Consider the following 21,068-nt stretch of genomic DNA (forward strand, 5'->3'; position numbering starts at 1 on the left):
GGGGCTGGCGGCTTAGGATTTAGGATTTCCCCCCGGCCGCCGTGCGGGGCGACGCGTGAGGAGTTGGGGAGGAGCGGATGGATCCCTGGCACCTCTGAGTCGTCGGGATTTTTTCTCTGTTGCTCATCCTAAAGGTACATACTCGGCGAAATCTGTTTATAAAGCACACTTCGCTGCATTGGTCATGTGTAGTACTGCCTGCACCATTTGGAAGGCTCCTCTAAAATGCAAACTCTTTCTCTCGCTGGTCGTCAGGGGCCTGGACAGCGGACCGTCTCGCTAAGCGTGATTTGCCTCATAATGCTGCATGCTGTTTCTGCAAATTGCGCAAGAATTCGCTCATCATCTCTTCACGGGTTGCAGTGTAGTGACCATCATTTGGAGTTCAGTGCTTTTTTGGGCAAATCTGAGCGAGGTCAACCCTCAAAATGCTCCTGAATTCCGGGATTGGTGGCAAGAGGCCAGAAATAGAGTCCATGAATCCAAGAGGAATTCCTTGAACACCATGCTACCACTAATTATCTGGAGCATATGGAGGGAAAATGAGAGCTAACACTATGACCATGCAATTCTCCCAAGTTCTTCGAATTTGTTAAATATGTTGAAGTTGGTTAATTTAAGCATTACAATGGAAGGGTAAAAAGACAGGCCTGGCGCAGTGTGAAGTAATCCCTACTTGTGCCAAGGAGTCCCGGGTTCGACGTGGACTCTCTGCATTGCACTGTGCATGGGGAAGAGGCTTGCCTCGTATAATCCTCCCCAGACCCCACCTGGTGTGGGAGCTTCCAACACTGGGTCTGTCCTTTAATGGAAGGGTACATGATGCATATGAATAACAGGCAATACACTATAACAAGCTTCGCCTATCAGTAAGCACCAATCAATGCTTAGCAGTTTCACTACTTTGGTGGAAGATGATCCTATGATAACAAAATATTCTGACGTTCAGATTACTCCCCACCTTTTAGCCTATATAAGTTTCAAATTCCCACTTCCTAGGTAGCCTCCATTTAAATGGTTTTAACAATCAAGGAGACTGTTTCACACAGAATAAAATGGCACCATTGAATTCATAACTAGATGAAGCTGAAAATACGACAGTTAATACATCCACACATATGGATGTCCAACCTTGTGAACAGAACAAAAAGTCACATTATTATGAAGAATTGATGATCTGCCGAAGATTCATGTGCATGTTAAGATGTTACCTTACGTTGAGAGGCTACGGTAGCCCTATATAATGCTGTTGTGCCAGGATAAACAGCTAAGACTTGCCGACCCTGTCCAAAATCCTGAGCACTAGACGGATCTCCTTTCTTTGGAAATGGAATAATATATGACATAGGCAACTTGTATTTCCTGTACACATGGTTGGGATGGAACAGCATCAGTTTATGGGCCGCAGACATTAAGGATAAGGCAAATTAGCCCAGAGTGTACCAATAAAACTTTTTATTGCAAGGATATAGATTTTTTTTAAAGGAAAGTCAATAAAACAGCTGTGGTCTCACTGAAATTCATACAAATAAAAAAGAACAAAATGTAAAGAAATAGTACAATATGACAACTGATGTGGAATTGAGAAATTTAATGATCGGATGGACCTTTAAGAAATAAGGGGAAAGCAAATTTGTACATACAAGGGTGGGTACATAAATTTTGACAATATTTGAAGATGCACAAGTAGGTAAGCTCTAAAGTCTAGCAAGAATCTACTATTGGATGTAAAAAGTCCAGACCAACAAATAATTCAACTGAACTAACTAAGAATTTGATGAAGCATATCACAGCGCTGGATATCTTTTTTTCTCGAGCACGCAGGAGACCTGTGTATTATTACATTGAGAAGGAAAAGAAGGGGTAAGAACCCTTACAAGGCACACACCCGGCCACCTACAAACCTTATCTCAGGGATCTGTCTAACTGAAGTTCAGAGCTGACGAGAAATTCAAAAACCAAATTCAAAGTAGCGGATTTTGGACGACAAAAGCTTAGGGTTTCAGGCGCTCAGATACACATATTATGCCAGCAAGACAATCAGCAGTCCAGTATTTGTTGTGCACCACTAGCCACATGAAAAACGGCGTTTGCACGGCTCGCAGGTCTTCCAGATGCGAACCCAAGGTTCAAAAAGGGTAGCTCCCTGGAAAAAACCTCTATAGACTGACTTAGCCGAATAATGTCCACAGGCTAAGAGTTTCCAGTCCTCTACTCCTGGTTTCAGTACTGTCTCCGACAAAAGATCCCAAAGCTCCATATGTTTGACTAGCTCATTGCTGACTATGCCTGATATAAACTACTGACTATGTCCGATAAAAAACTGCTCCCTCCGTTCACAAATATAAGATGTTTCGGATATTTCAATATGGACTACATACGGACTGAAATGAGTGAACAAACACACTAAAATGTGTCTGTATACATCCGAACCATAAAAAAGTTAGAACATCTTATAATAGTGGACCGAGGGAGTACTAGCTAGTTCATTGCTGTCAAATAGTCCAAAGGGGCCCAGTGTATTCATCTACTAGTAATCAATTCACAAATAACATTTTCAGCTTCTTGAGAGTTAGCCCTGAATATCAAATACGCAAACAGCATCGCCGAATTTAAGGTGTCCTTAACTACATCTATTTCTTATAGTTTCTTATGGGTCTCATCTACTCCCAAAGCTGGCCTACGGCATATCATTAGGGGGGGATTTTCATTACACACTAGTAGGGAAAAGAATATCAGAAGAAAATTAATTTCAAGAAAAAGTAACACTTATGTGGCAAAAAGACAAAGCATCACTTGATCTGCTCACCACAAATGAAGGTACCTCAGAGGCTCAGATTAATGTTTACCCATTTGTTGTAGTCGCAGGAGCCCACCTCTCTCTTGGTAGCCTTTTCTGTGTGTGTGGCTGCTCTACTTGGGAACGGGAGGACTGATGCCTTCTTCTAGGTCAGCACCTCCTCATGGGCTTGGGCCCTAAGTGACAAAGCTAGATGGGCTTGGCCCATACCGGTTCAACACTCCCCCTCAAGATGGGTGGTAGATATCTATCATTCCCATCTTGTCACATGCCAAGTTACAGTCCTTCGTTCCCAGTCCCTTTGTCAAGCAATCTGCAAACTGTTGCCCAGAGCTGACGTGAGTAAGACTGATGATCCCAGCATCAAGTTTCTCCTTAATGAAGAAGCGATCAATTTCCACATGTTTTGTCCTATCATGCTGAACTGGGTTATTAGCAATGGCTATAGCTGACTGATTGTCACACCACACCTTCAAGGGTCCCTTCCTCAGAAGTTTCAACTCGCTCAGTAGGTACTTCACCCAGAGCATCTCACATAACCCTTGAGATAATGCTCTATACTCGGCTTCTGCTGTTGATCTAGACACAACAGCCTGTTTCTTGCTTCTCCATGACACCAAGTTTCCTCCCACAAACACACAGTAGCCAGAAGTTGATCTTCTATCATCTTGACAACTGGCCCAATCAGAGTCACTATAGCCATCCACCTCAAGATGTCCACTCTTCTGTCTCCTCAATAGAGGGCAGGAGAGGTTGGTGCAACAGGGATGCCCTCCTGCCATGAAAGCAACCTCTAAGCCCCTCCAACAGTTTCAGCACACGCCTGCGTGCAATCCACTTGCGCCCTGACTCGATGCAAGCCGCATCATAGAGTTCCAGAGGGTCGCAGTTATCCTGCTCTGCCCACAAAGCCTGCAGCTCTGCCACATATGTCATCACTGACATGTCATCACCTTGATGCAGCCGACTGATCTTCCCCTCAATCTGAGCAATGAGCATGACATTGCCCTTACCTGAGTACAAGGTGGACAGAGTCGTCCATATCGCAGCGGATGTGGATAGCCCCTCCACAGAGCGTCCAATGGGGGGCACCACCGAGTTCAACAACCAGCCAATGAGCACAGAGTTTATGACCTTCCATCTCTTTCCCTCCACGGTAGTCTTGTCTCCTGGTTCAGCAACAGCACCCAACAAGTGCCCATCAAGCTCTTTCTGTTCCACAGCTAGCAACGCCCTTCGGGACCAGCTCAGATAATTGGTAGCCCCCTCTAACTTCATGTCCATGGGCGACAGTTCGATCTTCTGAGCCACTTCCTGTTGAGGAACGATGGCCCCAGATTTCGACTCCTCGAGGATCTTAGCTAGCTTCTCGAAAGCCTCAGCAAGGCATGTTGGCTCACTCATCTTCGGACACAGCCTACACAGCCAACAATAGCAGGAAGCACAGCCGCTCACAGTCCTCTGCAGAATCAGCAGTCTCCAGTTCCCTTTCAATCAGCAGCACAACACTGCCCCACTTCTCCTTCTGATTTAGCCGCTGCACACAACAGCAGTTCCAGCAGCAACCCTCCTGTCAGTCCCCTCTACAGCCCCTCCCGTATGCGCATCTCCTCAGCTCGCGCCGCCCCCTTGTCTTCCTCACTCGCACGCAGCTACTGGCGCAGCTCCCCTGCAGCTGCGAGAGGCCAGCCAGCGCACAGCCGCGAGAGGGAACAAGAAGGGAATGAGGGGAAGAGGTAGGAGCCCGCGCAGAGGTGAGCCCAGTCCGCCTCCTAGGTCCGCCGTCGCCGCCCTACTCCCATCAGGCCCCATCGTCGCCGCCTAGGTCTGATACCATGTTGTAGTCGCAGGAGCCCCCCTCTCTCTTGGTAGCCTTTTCTGTGTGTGTGGCTGCTCTACTTGGGAACGGGAGGACTGATGCCTTCTTCTAGGTCAGCACCTCCTCATGGGCTTGGGCCCTAAGTGACAAAGCTAGATGGGCTTGGCCCATACCGGTTCAACACCATTAACATCGAAACTCATCAACATTTTTTATCTGAGTAAATTACACAGGACCACACCTAATCCGGATGTGCTCAGGCAAAACCACAGTTCCTTTTTTTTTCTTTTCTTTTCTTTTCTTTTCACATAACCGTACTAACCCAGCCTTTTGCCTCTCTGACCACCAAATCTTAGCAGCATGGACCGCATGTTCAGTGAACATCTGGCAAAAGGGTGCCATATCCTCTGTTTTGGTTGCTGTGTTGCCTAATATCCAAAAGGCTGTGGTTATGTGAAAAGGGATAAACAATGTGGTTCCCCATTAACACCGCCTCAAAAACTGGAGTTCTATTACATTTGTTCTCTTTTCAGATGACAGAGAACAAAAGACAGCTAGCAAAAAAAATAAAAAAAAATGTACCACAAGGAAAGAATAGTGCATGTGCAGGGAGCAGCGACACACAGTGAAAATAAAAGCTGTGTGCAACAAAAATCAAAGTTCAATGGTCTCTGTAGATGCATAGGTGCCAAGGAGACAGCATTCAAGCTAGCAGGACCTGCTCGACTGCATTGCTCTGCACGAGCCGGACCTGGAGATGGGAGAGGACAGCAATAGGTGGCGTCTAGAGCCTCTGGGCAATTCTCCTCTAAATCCCTCTACCAGGCTATAGCCCCTTCGCCGGGTCCTGAGGCTCTCACCACCATCTGGGCGATCCGGCTCCCCTTAAAGATTATGATCTTCTTGTGGCAATGGGTTCGCTGCCGCCTTCCGTCCGGCATAGAGGTCCTGAAGCGCAATGGCCCTGGGGACGGGCGATGCCCGCTCTGCGGACCTGAAGAGGATACGAACCATATCTTCTTCTCCTGTGTGTCCGCGCAGTTTCTTTGGAGCTATTTCCGCGAATTGGTGGGTGGAAGCTGGGACCACAACAACTTCCCTGCTCTCTTCGCCGAACTCCAAGCGTCACCACCCGCGTCTCGCCACATTAGGTGGCTGGCCATCGGTGTGCTAGCCTGGACTATTAGGAATAAGCTTGTGATTCAGCACGTACCTCTTCGTCGCGCTACTGACGCTTTGTTCAAATGGTCTGGTTACTTGCAGCTTTGGCGGCCGCTTAGCCACCCCAGGGAGAGAGACGCCATCACCTCCATCATCACCCAGCTTCGCGCGATGGCTCCCCGGATGGCTTCTCCGCTTCCCCCACCACCTCCAGAGCCGGATTAGATCCTCTCTCCTCGCCACCACCGCCGTTTATGTGTTGTGCGTGCCTCATTTCTGTGTTGAGCTTGTTGTGCTGTGCCCACAGCTGAACCTTGTGTAGTGTTTGCGTGCGTGTATGTTGGACCTTGCCTGCGTTGGCGTTGTGTGTGTGTGTGTGTTGTTCACTTGTTTGGCTGGTACCTTGATGACTTTGTGCTTGGTGGTTTGCTTTATTTATAAAGCGGGGCGAAAGCCTTTTTCGGTAAGCTACCAGCAGAAGGGCAACACAGAAGCTAGCGCGTCCTCAACATGTGCCCTCAATATTGAAAAACAGTCAAATGTCCAGAATTTAAGATGTACTCCCTCCGTCCGAAAATAAGAGTCACTGATTTAGTACAAAGTTATACTAAATCAGCGTCACTTATTTTGGGACGGATGGAGTATATGTGTAGCTGCTAGGAAATGATCCACGATATAGCTGTTTAGACGGCAGAAAGAGAAGCCTAGAGGTGAAAAGTGCATGATTTAAGAGTCAGAGAGTGCTACATATTCGGATAGGGATAACAATTGACAAGGGTCAAGTACACTCATGACTTGTTTGGTTCATAGCTTAAAAGTGCCTAACAATTTATTTTTTTGCTTAATTGGCCTAACTTGTGGTGAAGAACAGCTCCACACATCAAAACAAAATTGGCCCTTTATTAGTAAAATATTTGCTTAACTCGCCTAACTAAGGTACACGGAATATTACGGATTAGCAGTGTTCTGAGGACATTTCAGAATAGATCAAGAATAACATTTTTCGCCCGTACACTACAAAGAAATCACAAAGGGAATATATTTTTGTGACATAAACCTCTCAAACTTTTGGGCACTCTCTTCATCATCACCAGGCTCCTCATCCAGTACTTCAAATCTGCAAATTCATTAAGAGTGAATGAGTACTACTTCCCTGAATAGTATAGGCTAACCTGCTATAAATTGTATTGCATATAATGACCATGGCAATTGCATTTGTACTTACTCAGAAGTTGATAGTCTATCTAGTAAACAAAGATCGCACGTAAACAATACTCTCAAACCCAAGTTCATTCCCCAATGAAACGCCATGAGCCAGCTCATGACTCTCATGCCCTCAACTGTGGTGTGCTCGCGCTGCTGCGCCCTCTTTCCCCAATGATTTTTTAGCTGGTGGTCGCCGGCTTGAGCCGGCTCATGACTCATGCCTCCAATTGTGGTGTGATCGCGCTGTTCCAGCATTGTCTGCTTTCCCATGCTTCTTATTGTACGCGGATGACGTGGTTCTTCTGCAACCCGACGGCAGGCATGCGCCTTGCCTCCAAGGAGATCCTCATGCTCTTCGGCGACACTTCTGGGTTTAGGTACCTATTATGAAAAGAGCGCCACCACTGCCATCAATTGCAGCAACGACGAGAAGACGCCGATCGGCTTGCAATTTGGTTGCCAGTTCCCAATCACTTACCTAGGGATCCCCCTGACCATGAGCAAGCCATCTAGCAACCAGATGCAACGCCTCGCCGACCAGATCGCCAACAGACTGCCTTCCTGGAAGGCGAAGCTTATGTCCAACATAGGGAGGGTCGCCATGGTCAACTCGATGCTTACCTCCTGTTAGAATAAATCCGAGGCGCATAGTTGATCTACCGAGGACCAAGCAATCACACGAGCACAGCCCCGAGATTCGTTAACGAGGTTCACCGTCATGGCTACATCCCCGGGGATTGACTACGGGCGCTCCTCCCCGTGACACCGTCACAATACCGCACACCGGCCACCCGGGCGCCGGCACACGCTGCCGGCTCCCCCTGCATACATGTGCTATTATGTTGGCTTAGATTACATCGTGTGTCTACCCCCTCGTATATAAGAGGCCTAGGATACAAGTGTCCTATTAAGACACGACTCCGTAATCCTATCTACACACCATACAACTCAGAGTCCAACTGTAACCTACCTTGTACACTAATATTCGACACAACTCTAACAAACTCCACCTTGGAGAATATTCTCCATCATCTTGGATTCATCGATACGTCGAACCTCCATGTGCATTGGACTTGAGATACGCCATGAGCACCGCTGCTACTCCCAAACTCCATGTAACTCCACCTGCAAATTTAGTCCCTTCACAGTCAATACTCGCGCAAAATTAAGTTCCTCATTACACAAGTTTGTGATCCCAACTTCCGGAGTATTCATTCGACACCATCACACACCGATCACTGATCTGCATGAAAGTGAACAACTCACCTATTGGACGCCACATATAAGAGTTACCTGAACTCAACATCACCACTCTTTCCTGACCTCTGTCTGAAACTTGAAGAAATTTCACCGAAATTTCACCGTCGCCCTGTGTCACCTTGAGTCAAAATCGCAGTTGTCTCATCCTTTTTTCCGGATAGTCTCTTACATGCCCCACAGCTATAGCACTCCGTCTCCTTCTGTATTTGTCACCCGCACATTGACATATGCACCAAACACCACAGAATAGGAACTGGGGTTTTGCCCTACCTAGGGCGTAGGTTGTAGGGAAAAGAGGGAGGTGGGCGAGGGCTGGAGCGCGGCGGCCGGCGGCGAGGCGCCGTCCTTGCGGTTCGGCGGCGGCGGCACAAGCAGGAGGCGGCTAGGGTTTTAGGGTTCCGGCTCCTCTGGGAGCCGGGCAACAGAATAGTCTTATTGCTTAATCTGAAAATAGTCTTACAACTTGTATATATAACCACGATCTGAAAATAAAACTAAGATAACTTGCGGCCTAAGCCTGCCCGGTGGGCCTCCTACGGCTGTAGGCCCGGCCGGTCATAACATCTCTCCCCGCCTGCGCAAACAGCTCGTCCTCGAGCTGAAAATCTGGATAGTGTTGGCGGACTCCTCGCGCTGCTCCCAAGTAGCATCCTCTTCAGAAAGTCCACCCCACTGGATCAACACGTACCAGGAGCCACGACGCAGCTGAGCCTTCAACGCCTTCACCGGCTCCGGAAGTAGGCGATCATCAGCAACCGGCGGTAGAGTGGGGGAAACCGCAGGTGGCTCTCTACGGAAGGGCTTGAGCAAACCCACATGGAAGACATCATGGATCCGTGCACCCGCCGGAAGCTGAAGACGGTAAGCCACCTTCCCAATGCGTTCCAGGATAGCAAAGGGACCGGCATAACGAGGACCCAGCTTCCTCTTCGCACGGGTGTCCAGGGACTGCGTAGAGCGATGAAGTAGACGCAGCCAGACCCAATCACCCACCACGAACTCCGCCTCGCGATGGTTGCCGTCGTAGTAGTGTTTGGCCAACTGTTGGGCCTGGAGGAGGCGTTGCCGGACTTCTGCCAGCATCTCGTCACGGTTCCGTAGAAGAACCCCGGCCGCCTCGGTCCGCGCCAGGGCCGGATCAACCGGAAGAATCGGCGGGGGTGGCCGGCCATACACCACCTCAAACGGCATCGCACGGAGGGCGGAGTGATAAGAGGTGTTGTAGCAGTACTCCGCCCATGATAGCCAATCGACCCATGCGCGAGGGCGATCACCTGTGACACAACGCAAATACATGGCAATCACCTTGTTAACGACCTCAGACTGGCCGTCGTTCTGAGGATGGAAGGCTGTGCTCAGGCGGAGCTTAACGCCTGCCAGCCGGAAGAGGTCGCGCCATACATGTCCAGTGAACACGGGATCCCGATCACTGACGATCGAGGATGGAAACCCGTGGAGACGGACAATACCGTCGAAGAAGGCCCGAGCAACAGATGCCGCCGTGTAGGGATGCCCGAGCGCGATGAAGTGGGCATACTTGGAGAAGCTATTAACCACCGTGAGAATGACGGACTTGCCGCCCACTTTGGGGAGGCCCTCGATGAAGTCCATGGAAATGTCCACCCAGACCTGGGATGGCACCTCCAAAGGCTGGAGCAAACCTGCCGGCCGTAGCGTCTCCGTCTTGTTGCGCTGGCAGGTCACACACGACCGCACCCAGTCACGGACCAAGGCACGATCACCTGGAATGTAGAAGTCGGCGCGGAGACGATGGAGCGTCTTCTGCACACCCTCATGGCCCGCCGAGTGAGCGCGGCGCAGCACCTAGTGACGAAGATCATCATGCGCCGGAACGAAAACCCGACGCCCATGTAGCAGCAGGCCGTCAGCGAGGCGCCACGGCGCATCCAGCTCCCCCGCAGCGAGCTGCTGCTGCAGGAGAAGCGCGTCGGCCGCCGCGGCCGTCGCCCGCCGGATGTCGGCGAAAAGCGCGAAGGAGGGCCCGGTGATGATGCAGAAGGCCGCTCCCTCAGCCGACCCATCGTCAGTGTCGGCGTCACGCCGAGATAGGGCGTCGGCGACCGTGTTAAGGCGACCCGGACGGTATTCGACAGTGAAGTCAAACCCGAAGAGCTTACTGATCCACTGGTGTTGCGGTACGGTCGAGAGCCTCTGATCCAGCATGAACTTGAGGCTGTAGTGGTCCGTCCGGATCCGGAAGGAGCGACCCCAAAGATAGGGCCACCAATGACGCACCGCCTGCACCAAGCCAATGAGCTCACGCTCATAGGCCGCCAGCTTAAGATGGCGGGCGGCAAAGGGCCGGCTGAAGAATGCGAGGGGTCCATCGCCCTAATGAAGGACCGCACCGAAACCCGCACCCGAGGCGTCGCAGTCAACGGTGAACGGTAGGTCGAAATCAGGCATCTGCAGGACTGGACCCGTCGTGAGGGCCCCCTTAAGGGCATCAAACGCGGTGGTGGCCTCCGCATCCCAAGAGAAGGCGTCGCGACGGAGAAGGCGTGTGAGCGGGGCCGCGATGACACCAAACTCCCGGATGAATTTCCGGTAGTATCCCACAAGGCCCAAAAAGCCGCGAAGGGCCCGGGGCGACTGCGGAATCGGCCTGGCGGCGACGGCCGCCACCTTGTCGTCCATGGCCACTCCCTCGGCCAAGATGACGTGGCCGAGGTAAGCGACCGATGGCGCTATAGATAAGAATGTCATCAAAGAAAACGAGCACAAACCGACATAAGTAGGGCCGAAGGACATCGTTCATCAAGGCCTGAAACGTCGTCGGGGCGTTGGAGAGGCCAAAGGGCATCACCAAGAACTCGAAGTGGCCGTGATGAGTCCGAAACGCCGTCTTGGCGATGTCGTCTGGATGCATGCGCACCTGATGGTGCCCCGACTGGAGATCCAGCTTCGTGAAGAAGCGCGCTCCATGTAGTTCATCCAGGAGTTCATCGACCACCGGGATAGGGAACTTATCCTTAAGTGTGAGACCATTAAGGGCGCGGTAGTCGATGCAGAAGCGCCACGTGTCGTCCGACTTGCGAACGAGGAGGACCGGCGCCGTGAAGGGTGATGTGGAGATCCGGATAATGCCCACGGCAAGCATGAGTGCACACTGCCGCTCCAACTCGTCCTTCTGCAGCTGAGGGTACCTGTAGGGTCGTACTGCCACCGGTGCCAAGCCTAGCAGGAGGTGAATACGGTGGTCGTAGACCCGGGCCGGCGAAAGGCCCTGTGATTCCTCAAAGAGATCACTGTGCTGCTGCAGGAGGTTATCTAACAGCGGATGCTCGGCCTCAGTGGTGGCCGCGGCCAGCTGGAGCGGAGGCGTCGCCGGGGTGCCTCCAACACCCTCCCACCGGATGCGTCGGCCGAGACGCCAGAAGGTCATCGTCAGAGCGTCAAAGTCCCAAAGGATGGGACCGAGAGTCCTTCAAAAGTCGACGCCGAGGATGAAGTCGAAGCAGCCCAAATGAATGCCGGCGCAAGTGATGGTGAAGTGCTCGTCGCCGATAGTAATGGGCACGTCCCGAGCAAGCCCATGGCAGCGGAGGCGGTCGCCATTCGCGACGGTGACCCGCAGTTGTTCCCCGCCGATCGGCTGTAGCGCGAGGCACCGCATGGTAGCCTCAGGTAGGAAGTTATGTGTAGAACCCGTGTCCAAGAGGGCCACCAGAGTCTCGCCATGGATCGTGACCGGTACAAGCATCGTTCGCTCATTACGGATGCCGGCCAACGCGTGAAGTGAGACGACGAGGGCCATAGCCGGCGCGGGCGCGGGTGCCGGCACGACCTCCGCGGCGGCCGGGTCCCCGAGTCCAGCATCGGTGTCCTCGTCCTCGGTCTCGTCGGTCGTCTCCAAGTAGAAGAGGCGCGGGCAGACATGGCCCGGGGCGTAGGGCGCGTCACAGTTAAAGCAGAGCCCCGGGCGGCGGCGCTCGAGCTGCTCTGCCTGCGAAGGGCGCCGGAAAGGCCGAGTCGCGGCCGGGGTGGTCACCGGTGATGCAGCTGAAGGTGCAGGTGCGGGCGGCGGTGGCCGTGGAGGAAGTCGGCTCCCACGAGGCGCGGCTGGCCGTGTCAAGGCCTAGGCGCGCTGCTCGAACGCCCGAGCATAGTAGATGGCCGTCTGCAGGTCTTGGGGCCCCTTCATCTCGACGTCCACGCGGATGTGGTCGGGAAGGACGCCGACGAAGAGTTCAGCCCGCTGTAGCGCCATCACCCCCGGTGCGTGACACGCCAGAGCCTGGAAACGGTCGGCGAAATCCTGGACCGTGGAGGTGAAGGGTAAACGGCCCAACTCGGACAGGCGGCTGCCACGCCGTGGGGGCCCGAAACGAAGGAGGTACAGCTCGCGGAACGCTCCCAGGGAGGCATGCCGCCCTCGTCCTGCTCGAGGGCATAGTACCATGTCTGGGCTGCACCCCGGAGGTGGTAGGAAGCGAGCCAAGAGCGCTCCAACGCAGGCGTGCGCTGCCCCCTGAAAAACTGGTCACACTGGTTTAACCAGTTAAGAGGGTCATCCAAGCCGTCATAGGTGGCGAAGTCGATCCGGGCGAACCAGGGTGGCGTCGGGGTCGGCGCGCCAGTGCTCACCGGCTCGGCGATGCGGAGAGCGGATGACGGTGCCCCGAACTGCAGCGGGGGCACCACGGGTCCCCGGCCTCCGTGTAAACTGGCGGTGGCGACGTCCCGGTGAGCCAGGCCGAAATCGGAGAAGGCGACGGTGGAAACCGCACCTGCTGAATCGGGAGCCCTCCGAGAGTGGCCTGACTCAAGCCGACGCTGGGTGGCGGCGATGGCGTGTGGACCGATGCAGCCGGCACAGACGGGACCGGCGCGGACCAGGCCGGCCACGGGGCTGGGGCGGGCGCGGCAGACGCGGGTGGCGCCGCGGGCGCTGGCGCGGGCCACTACGGCCAAGCCGGCGCTGGAGCGGCCGGCAGCTGTAGCACCGGGTAGCCTCTGGTGAGGGCCGCGGGCACCAAGTACCACGGGAGAGCCGGCGGTCCGGAGGGCGCGGGTGGTGGGAGCGGCGGTGGCGGCCCGTACATTTTACTTAGCTCATGATACCACTTGTTAGAATAAATCCGAGGCAAATAGTTGATCTACCAAGGACCAAGCAATCACACGAGCACGGCACCAACATTTGTTAACGAGGTTCACCGTCATGGCTACATCCCCGAGGACTGACTACGGGCGCTCCTCCCCATGACACCGTCACAATACCGCACACCGGCCACCCGGGCGCCGGCACACGCCGAGCGGCTCCCCCTGCGTACCTCTGCTATTATGTTGGCTTAGGTTACATCGTGTGTCTACCCCCTCACAAACGATGTACTGATTATTTCAAATGAACGAAGTCTTGTTTTAACTCAAAAAAAAGAGGCCTAGGATACAAGTGTCCTATTAGGACACTCCGTAATCCTATCTACACACCATACAGCTCAGAGTCCAATTGTAACCTACCTTGTACACTAATATTCGACACAACTTTAACACCTCCATCCACGGCGCCTCATAAGAATTTCATTAGAGCCGTGGACAAAATTCAACAAGGTTCTTGTGGGAGGTTTGGGACTACCAATGGCGGCAACTGGAGCCATGATTGTACAAGTCGGAGCCTTGGAGGGCTGGATATTTCAGACCTAGAGTGCACAAGGTTGTGGTTCAGGTTGAGATGGCTCCTGCTGAGAAGCACTAATCCCAGCGGGCCTTGGTTCAACCTCGATCTCCAATTCAGCAATGCAGACAGAAGTCTCTTCTTTTGCCTCCACCCTGATGCAGGTGGGGAACGGCACCACTATGCCTTCGAGGAAGACCGTTTGCTCGAAATTGCCCCCCGAGGTGTACGAGCTGATGGGCAAGCACACCCGGAAGAAGAGGACGTTGGCAGAGGGCCTCACCGGACACGCCTGGGTGCAGGACATCCGTGGCAACCTCTCAGGAGTTGCGCTCCTGCAATTTCTCAAGCTCTGGCTTGCTGTTAGCGAAATTCAACTCGCCGATGAGTCTCACTTAATTTGAGGTGGAGCTTGAGCGGCTCTTACTCCGCCCCCTCCTGCTACCCTGGTTCCTTCCTTGGCGCCTCACGTTCTGGTTCTTGGAAGCTAAACTGGAGATCTTGGAAGCTAAACTGGAGATCGTGGGCGCCGCACGAGGTTATTTGGTAACCTTTGCGTAGCCGAATGGGAGTTTGCACGAAGGAGTTTGTCGAGGGATTAGGCGTGGGAAATAGAATTTTACTCCCATCGCTTGTTTGGTATATGATGGGAATTAGTCCAGGATGAAGTCCTGCCCACGAATTTTACTCTCATCGCTTGTTTGGTCCCCCCATGGGTAGAAATCGGTGGGAATTGGCACCCTCAACTCCCATTTCCTTTCCCACTTAAACTTCCATTCTCTCTAAACAATCAGTGGATTTTTAGTCTCTTTACACCTCAACTCCCATTCCCCATCTCTAACTCCCACGAACCAAACACGCTCAAACATGTTGTAAGTTATTTTTCTGGCTCGCCACCATGGACTGTTGCTGGACTGCTAAAAGACTAGCGAGCCGGAGCTTACCACATGAGCGCCCACCTGCCTCCTTCGCGATCAACATTAGGAAACAATGCAAACGCCTACTTGTTATTGTCCTTTTCACAGCAAGTTTGGTTTGAGACGCCGTCTTGACTTTGGGCTCAGGGGGACCCATCATGGATTGGTGGCATTTCTCTCACCACCGCACGCCAAAGTCGTTGCGCAAGGGTTTCGCCTCCATAACGCTGCTCACTTGCTGGTTGATATGGAAGCAACGCAACGAGTGCATTTTTGAGCATGCCAGGCCAAGCACCTCCTCTGTGGTGGCCAGGATCAAAGAGAAAGTGAGGCTTTAGGCGAAAGCTGGGGCCAATGGCCTTAGGGCATTGCTGTCAGGTGTTAGAAGTATAATTGTGTAGAGATAAGGAGATAAGAGTAGAATAATTTAAACATGCTACGACTTGTCTTGTACTCCAAGTCTCATCCCACATTGTACTCTACAAGGGTCAATTATTTCCACATCTGGAAACTGGGATATCCCATGAGTGTGTTCTAGTGTTGTTTTAGGGATTGTTTGGTTTCAGACTAAGGTTGCCTCAAGTTGTCACACCTAAGGTTAGACAAATTTAACCAACTTAGGTGGGTGTTTGGTTCATGCCACACCTTAGGCTGTTAGGCATGGTGTTTCTTGCCACACTAGGGCCCCACATCCCATACTCATAGTGTCGCAAGATTCCCTTAAGCTTGCCAACTTGTGGCTCCAACTTTATTCAACCAACCTTAGGCAAGTTTGGAAAAAATGTGTGGCTAAGTGTGGCATTGTTAGAATTAGAACCAAACAGCCCCTCAGACTCTTGTTTGTATTTTTGTCACCCAGTAGGCTTGCTTGTTGCACTCCTCTACATTTTCAATAAAATGAAGTGTGTTTTCAGAAAAAATGTAGTACTTATCAGCAAGAATTTTATGCTATTTTTAGAGCTTTAAGAACTTAGAAAGTCTATTTATTGTGGAAACAGTTCATCGTTTACACTAACCATCAATCCGTTAAGCATTTTAGAAATCAAAAGCATTTGGTTGCATGCTAGCAAGATGGGCAACATATCTTGAGAGGTTTAACTATCTCATTGTGCATAAATCGGGAGCAACCAATCGAGTAGCCGATGCTTTGAGTCGTCCATGCATGTCTCGTGACTTCTTTTGAGGCTGAACTTCCAGGCATGGATCAAATAAAGAAGTTGCATGAGGAAACAAATGTGGAGCAAGTCAGCATTCTTTGCCTGTGTATCCATCTATCCATCGAGAAGTGTTGTTCTCCACTTTCGACCTCGGAAACTACCGCATAGAAAAAAAAAGCTCGCACAGATTGAGCAACATGAATGAGGAAGGCCGACCACAGCTTGCAGAGGTCCGTTTTTTTGTAACAAGACTTATCATACTGAGGGCCCAACCCAGGTACTAAAGAGTAGAGATACCAAAACCTCCAAGCTCAAGAGGGCGACAGGACCTAGTCCAAGCGACCAGACAATGCCCACTCTTAGCATCCTTCCTCTCCATAGAAAACCTCGTCGTATATTGTCAATAGCTTTAATGGCCCCAATCAAATAATCCAAGGCGCACGTCGATCATACAAGGACAAGCAATCACACAAAGGTTTATTAACGAGGTTCACTGGCATGGTTACATCCTCAGAGCATGACTATGGACGCTCCTCCCCATGCGCTAAATCATCATAGTACAGTCCGCAACAAGCCCAACAGGGCCATCAGACAGCATCTCCAACCACCCACCACGGCCGGTTCGACCACCCCTGCCACGGGTGTCCGGACCATCCCCTCATGATCTCTTGCCTAGCCTACCGTCTAGTCTATTGGCCACCCTGTGGTGCCTTTATATATTAGGCATAGTTAAAAAAGGCGTGCCTAAGCGAGCGCTTAAGTGCGCCTAGGCTCTAGGCGATAGCAAAGGCGCATAACTGCGCTTAATCCGCGCATAATTGCGCATAAGCATGCGCTTTGGTCAGAAAAGTGCAAGGCGGTGGCAAAACGCACAATTAACGCCTAGCGCTTTTTTGAACTGTATTATTAGGCCTGGGATACAGAATGGCCACAAGCTCAGAATTATGCAAAGCAGACACTGGTTTGCTGAAAAAGGGTTTCCCCCCGCTTTGTATACAAAGCAACCAACCGAACCATACAGGGATAGGTGCTGGGGCGGAAGCAGCACAGTCACGCCCAAAAGAAAAGATAGAGAAAGAGCAAAAGAAACAAATGCCGACAACGGCGGATCAACAAGAACGAAGAAGCCTCGCGATCGTTGCCCCCACCGGGATCTTCTACCAAGACTCCGAAGCGCCGGCACCTATCAACACCTCCAAGAAGGATCGCGACGATGACGACGCTGCTGCCAAGGGTTTCCCCCGGTACACAACGAGGCGAGAGGAAGGGTAGCCCCCGACGCCCTCCCGGAAGGTCAGGTGGCACCCACAGGCGGCAGACACTGGTTTAGTTCTGAGAGGTGTGTCTGTTCCGATAACAATTCTGTTTTTGTACCTGAGTACACCTTGCTGTAAAGTGTAATTAAGAACAGTACGAGTAGTAGTAGTTAATTGCACTAGTAGGTCCTTTCACTTGAGATCATTTTTGTAACTGGTCACAACTTCAGAAACCAAGCAGGTTTAGCAGAGCAGGCTATCGAAGTGTGTATTTTACATTGTATTCTGGACAATGCATCAACTACTCTGTTTGTTCCCCTGTTTGTATTCAATTGTGGAATCGTGCCCCAGTAATTTAAAACCTTCGACTTGTTATTTATTGGTGTTTTGTCTACCTCGGTATTTAAAAAAATAAAAAGGTTCACGGCATCAGGACTCCTCTTCAAGTAACAGTAACTAATAAGACAGCCCCAACAACAATTAACTAGTATTGCCTAACACTCACTCAATTCAACATAAGCTATTTTCTGCATAGCAGCTATTATATCACAAAAAATAATTTGCAGAATAGACAGAAGGAAATAAAACATATACATACTCTTTTGTTTCCTTATCGAAATGTATGACCTTCACCACAAACCACTCGTCTTTTTCATCATCCGATTTTACCCTAGCTGCAACCTGAAATGACAGAGCACAAATGTCCAACATTAAATAACTACACAAATATGTGAAGGACTAACGTGAACAATAAATGAAGAGCTAAGTTCTCAAACTCAAGCATAATCGTCCACTACAATTACAAGCACTGAAAAACTAGGCGCGCGCTTAAGATTAATGCCTAGCGCTTAACATCCACCTAATTGTGCTTAAGCTCCGCTCCGCTTTGGTCAGAAAAGGGCAAGGCGGAGGCAAAACACTCACTCAGCGCCTAGCTCTTAAAAAACCTTGAGTAGAAGTACTCATTAAAAGATTTTTCTAGGGAGTTGTATTAACATGTGCGAGAAAAAACAGAGTATGGTTAAATAATTCATATAGATGTTGTCAGTACAACGGTTTGATGACTAACTGATGTAATATCACCAACATATACCAAATCTTCCATGGACCTTGGTATGAGAGTGCAGCTTCTAACAATTTTATTCAATAACTCCCGTTTGAAGTATTTCTTTGCAATCTCTAATGATCAACCTGCTATATGAATGTGTATGTAGAAGTATGTGCTATACTATGGTGAATTAAATAACTTAGTATTTTACGACACAACAATGTCACAAATTTACAACCTAAACGTACCAACAAGAGCGAACAGTAATGCTCCGTTTGTCACTTCATGTTCTTTCTTAAGCATGCTAATAAACTTTGATTTACCACACCATGAAGCTACCGTTGCTGAGTAATGTATGTCCATTTTTACAGAAAAATTGAAACCATTGTTTGTTTGAATAACTGGATCTAATACACTAGTATTTCATTTGCTAAAGTCCATATTCTGCACTGCTAGAAACCTGGTTGCATAATGGACAGTATTGCATGAAGCCATTGTACCAAGCAATTCGCGTCGAACAGAAACCCACCACAGCCGTTTCACCGTATTGCTTTTCTACAAACAGGTTATGTTTTTATAATACAGAGGGCTTAAGGAATACAATTGCTAGAATATGATCCAAGTTCAAGAATTGTGCAGTTCAATAACTCCAGTCCAGCAAAATACAATCAAGTATAAGTAGGAAAGTAATCTCAGTACAAGCCTGGGCCACATAAGCCATTATTTCGAATAACAAAAACTATCTGGGAATCGCAGACCTATGGCTATTTTCCAGTTGAAATAGTCTTCTTTATCAATCCAAATTTTCGTCAATCAAATGTGTTTTTATTGTCTTCCTGGACAGTAAGAAATATATTTACATTTAAGTCTATCGATGACCCAGAACAAGAGGTGCAACACAAAATCCTAGCAAGGATGAGTGGTCAGCACTTTTTAACTCATACACATGCATAGTGTCTGCTGAATCCATCACTTATTACTGAACAAGCGAGCCATGATATTACTAGAAGCAAAATTAAATTTGGTGCACTTTATTTAGACTAAAGACACTGAAAACATATGCACCTTAATTATTTGATAATACGATCATATGTGGGTGAAAATCTGTTAGACAAGCACATAAGTAAGCATACATAGTTTTAAACAAAACAATCAAAGTTAACAAGGTATCATGGTATTATAGATTAATGCTATAACTTGCACGTTTGTCCTTCATGTCTATCTAGAGGTCTACAATTATAACAGCAATGATTAAATCAACAGAAACTGAGAAATAAATAAAGGAAGTCCATTATCCAGAAGACCAGAATTAGAACTGATTGTGTTTCTTTGTATCGTACCTATTATGTCCGTGTAGGTAAACAAGAAAATACAAAGGCACATATGCTTTGGATGCCGTGTTTGTAGGCAACCCATTTAAGCCGATTTTGACGTAAACTCTATTTGCACAACGTAACCAATCCATGGATTACTAAAATCAGTTTTGCATGTACGCATAATTCTGCGTTTTTGGAGAATTGACAAATAGTCATTTTTTTTTTTGGCAAAAACTGGCTTCCTGGCTGAGGTGACGACGACGCCATTGTCCAGCAGCCTGGCTTTGGCGGCAAGGACGCCATGCAGCAGTCGCGGGCGCAGATGGAGGCCATGAGGCGGGATTCACATCGGCCATGGTCGGCTAGGGTGGCTTCAGAACTGCGGTCATCAAGGTGCACCCGAGCACCGAGCGTCTCTGCCCAGGTGGTGAACGACGACGTCAAGGCTTCCAACGTGTTGCTCGACGCGGCCATGGGCGCCAAGGCTCTAAGACTTCGGCTCCACGCATGCTGGGTTCTCAGCGGTCGTCCGCCTGCCACATGTTGTGCTGGGCTTCGGCGTGCTCACCAAGAAGAGGGACATCGACGCGTACAGCCTCAGCGTGCTGCTTCTCAAGCTTCTCACCAGCACACAACCCTTCCACGACATCTGCCGTGGCGCCGATAATCAAGGCCGGCTCCTGTGACGGCGAGGTGATGTAGGCTCATCGACCAGACCTATGCCCTTTGGTGACCACACCATCAACGCTGCAGCTCGTGGAACAGGAGATCAAGTACGTGCATCAAAGCTTCTAAAAAGAAGATGATGTATAGAATAGGAGGCCGAATATGAGCTTCAAAGAACAGAAGGCTAAGTACGAGCTCGTGGAACAGGAGGCCGAGTATGAGCTCAGGAACAGGAGGCCAAGTACGAGCTCGGGAACAGGAGGCCGAGCACGACCTCGGGGAACAGGAGGCCGAGTAGGAGCTCGTGGACATTCGGTTGTGAGATGAAAATCCATTCAATACTAGTCTCACCCAAACTAGTACCATATTTGAAGTTTTTAAGCCCAAACAAAGCACTCTACAAACCAACAACTTAAACTGTTTTTTCCCTAAAAATCCTCTTAAAACTGATTTTGCTAAAACTTGTTCCAAATGCTAGTTATCCAAACAACCACCAAGATAGAATTAAATGTAACGTGTGCGCAAATATGATTAGTTGTCAATGCAGTTAAATTAGTTGTCGACTCGAAACTCCAAAAACAAAAAACGTGCATGACTTCATTCGGGGAAAGGAGGCCTTTACGAATTTTAAATAAATATTTTTACGTAATAGAAATTATAAATCTTTGGAAATCGACAATGACAAATCCCCTAAAAGCACTCGTGAATATTAAAAAAGGCATAAATTATGCAAAAGATTGTAAGAACAAATCCAAATTCAACAACCGGACTGTCATGCTGGACATTTTGGATGTTGACACTGCTGAAAAATTGGCACCTTCAACAAG

At 49.8% G+C, this 21,068-nt stretch overlaps 1 protein-coding gene across 8 annotated transcripts in view; it reads right to left on the bottom strand.

The window, feature by feature from the left end:
* LOC123102900 (SAGA-associated factor 29 homolog A) overlaps nt 1–21,068 on the bottom strand; it is a 47,858-nt gene that overhangs the window by 15,582 nt on the left and 11,208 nt on the right. For 6 of the 8 annotated variants that reach the window (XR_006449463.1, XR_006449464.1, XR_006449465.1 and 3 more), the window contains exons 5-7: nt 17,810–17,892; nt 6,838–6,897; nt 1,212–1,362 (exon numbers count right to left, since the gene is read on the bottom strand). Coding sequence is in view for 4 of the 8 variants with exons in the window: in XM_044524359.1 (XP_044380294.1) it covers nt 1,212–1,362; nt 6,838–6,897; nt 17,810–17,892 (294 nt within the window). In the remaining 4 variants the exon portion in view is untranslated. The remainder of the gene's footprint in view (nt 1–1,211; nt 1,363–6,837; nt 6,898–17,809; nt 17,893–21,068) is intronic. The other 2 variants (XR_006449466.1, XM_044524360.1) reach the window with 1 other exon arrangement.

This window comes from Triticum aestivum, chromosome 5A (assembly GCF_018294505.1).
Source record: "Triticum aestivum cultivar Chinese Spring chromosome 5A, IWGSC CS RefSeq v2.1, whole genome shotgun sequence".
Classification (NCBI taxonomy): domain Eukaryota; kingdom Viridiplantae; phylum Streptophyta; class Magnoliopsida; order Poales; family Poaceae; genus Triticum; species Triticum aestivum.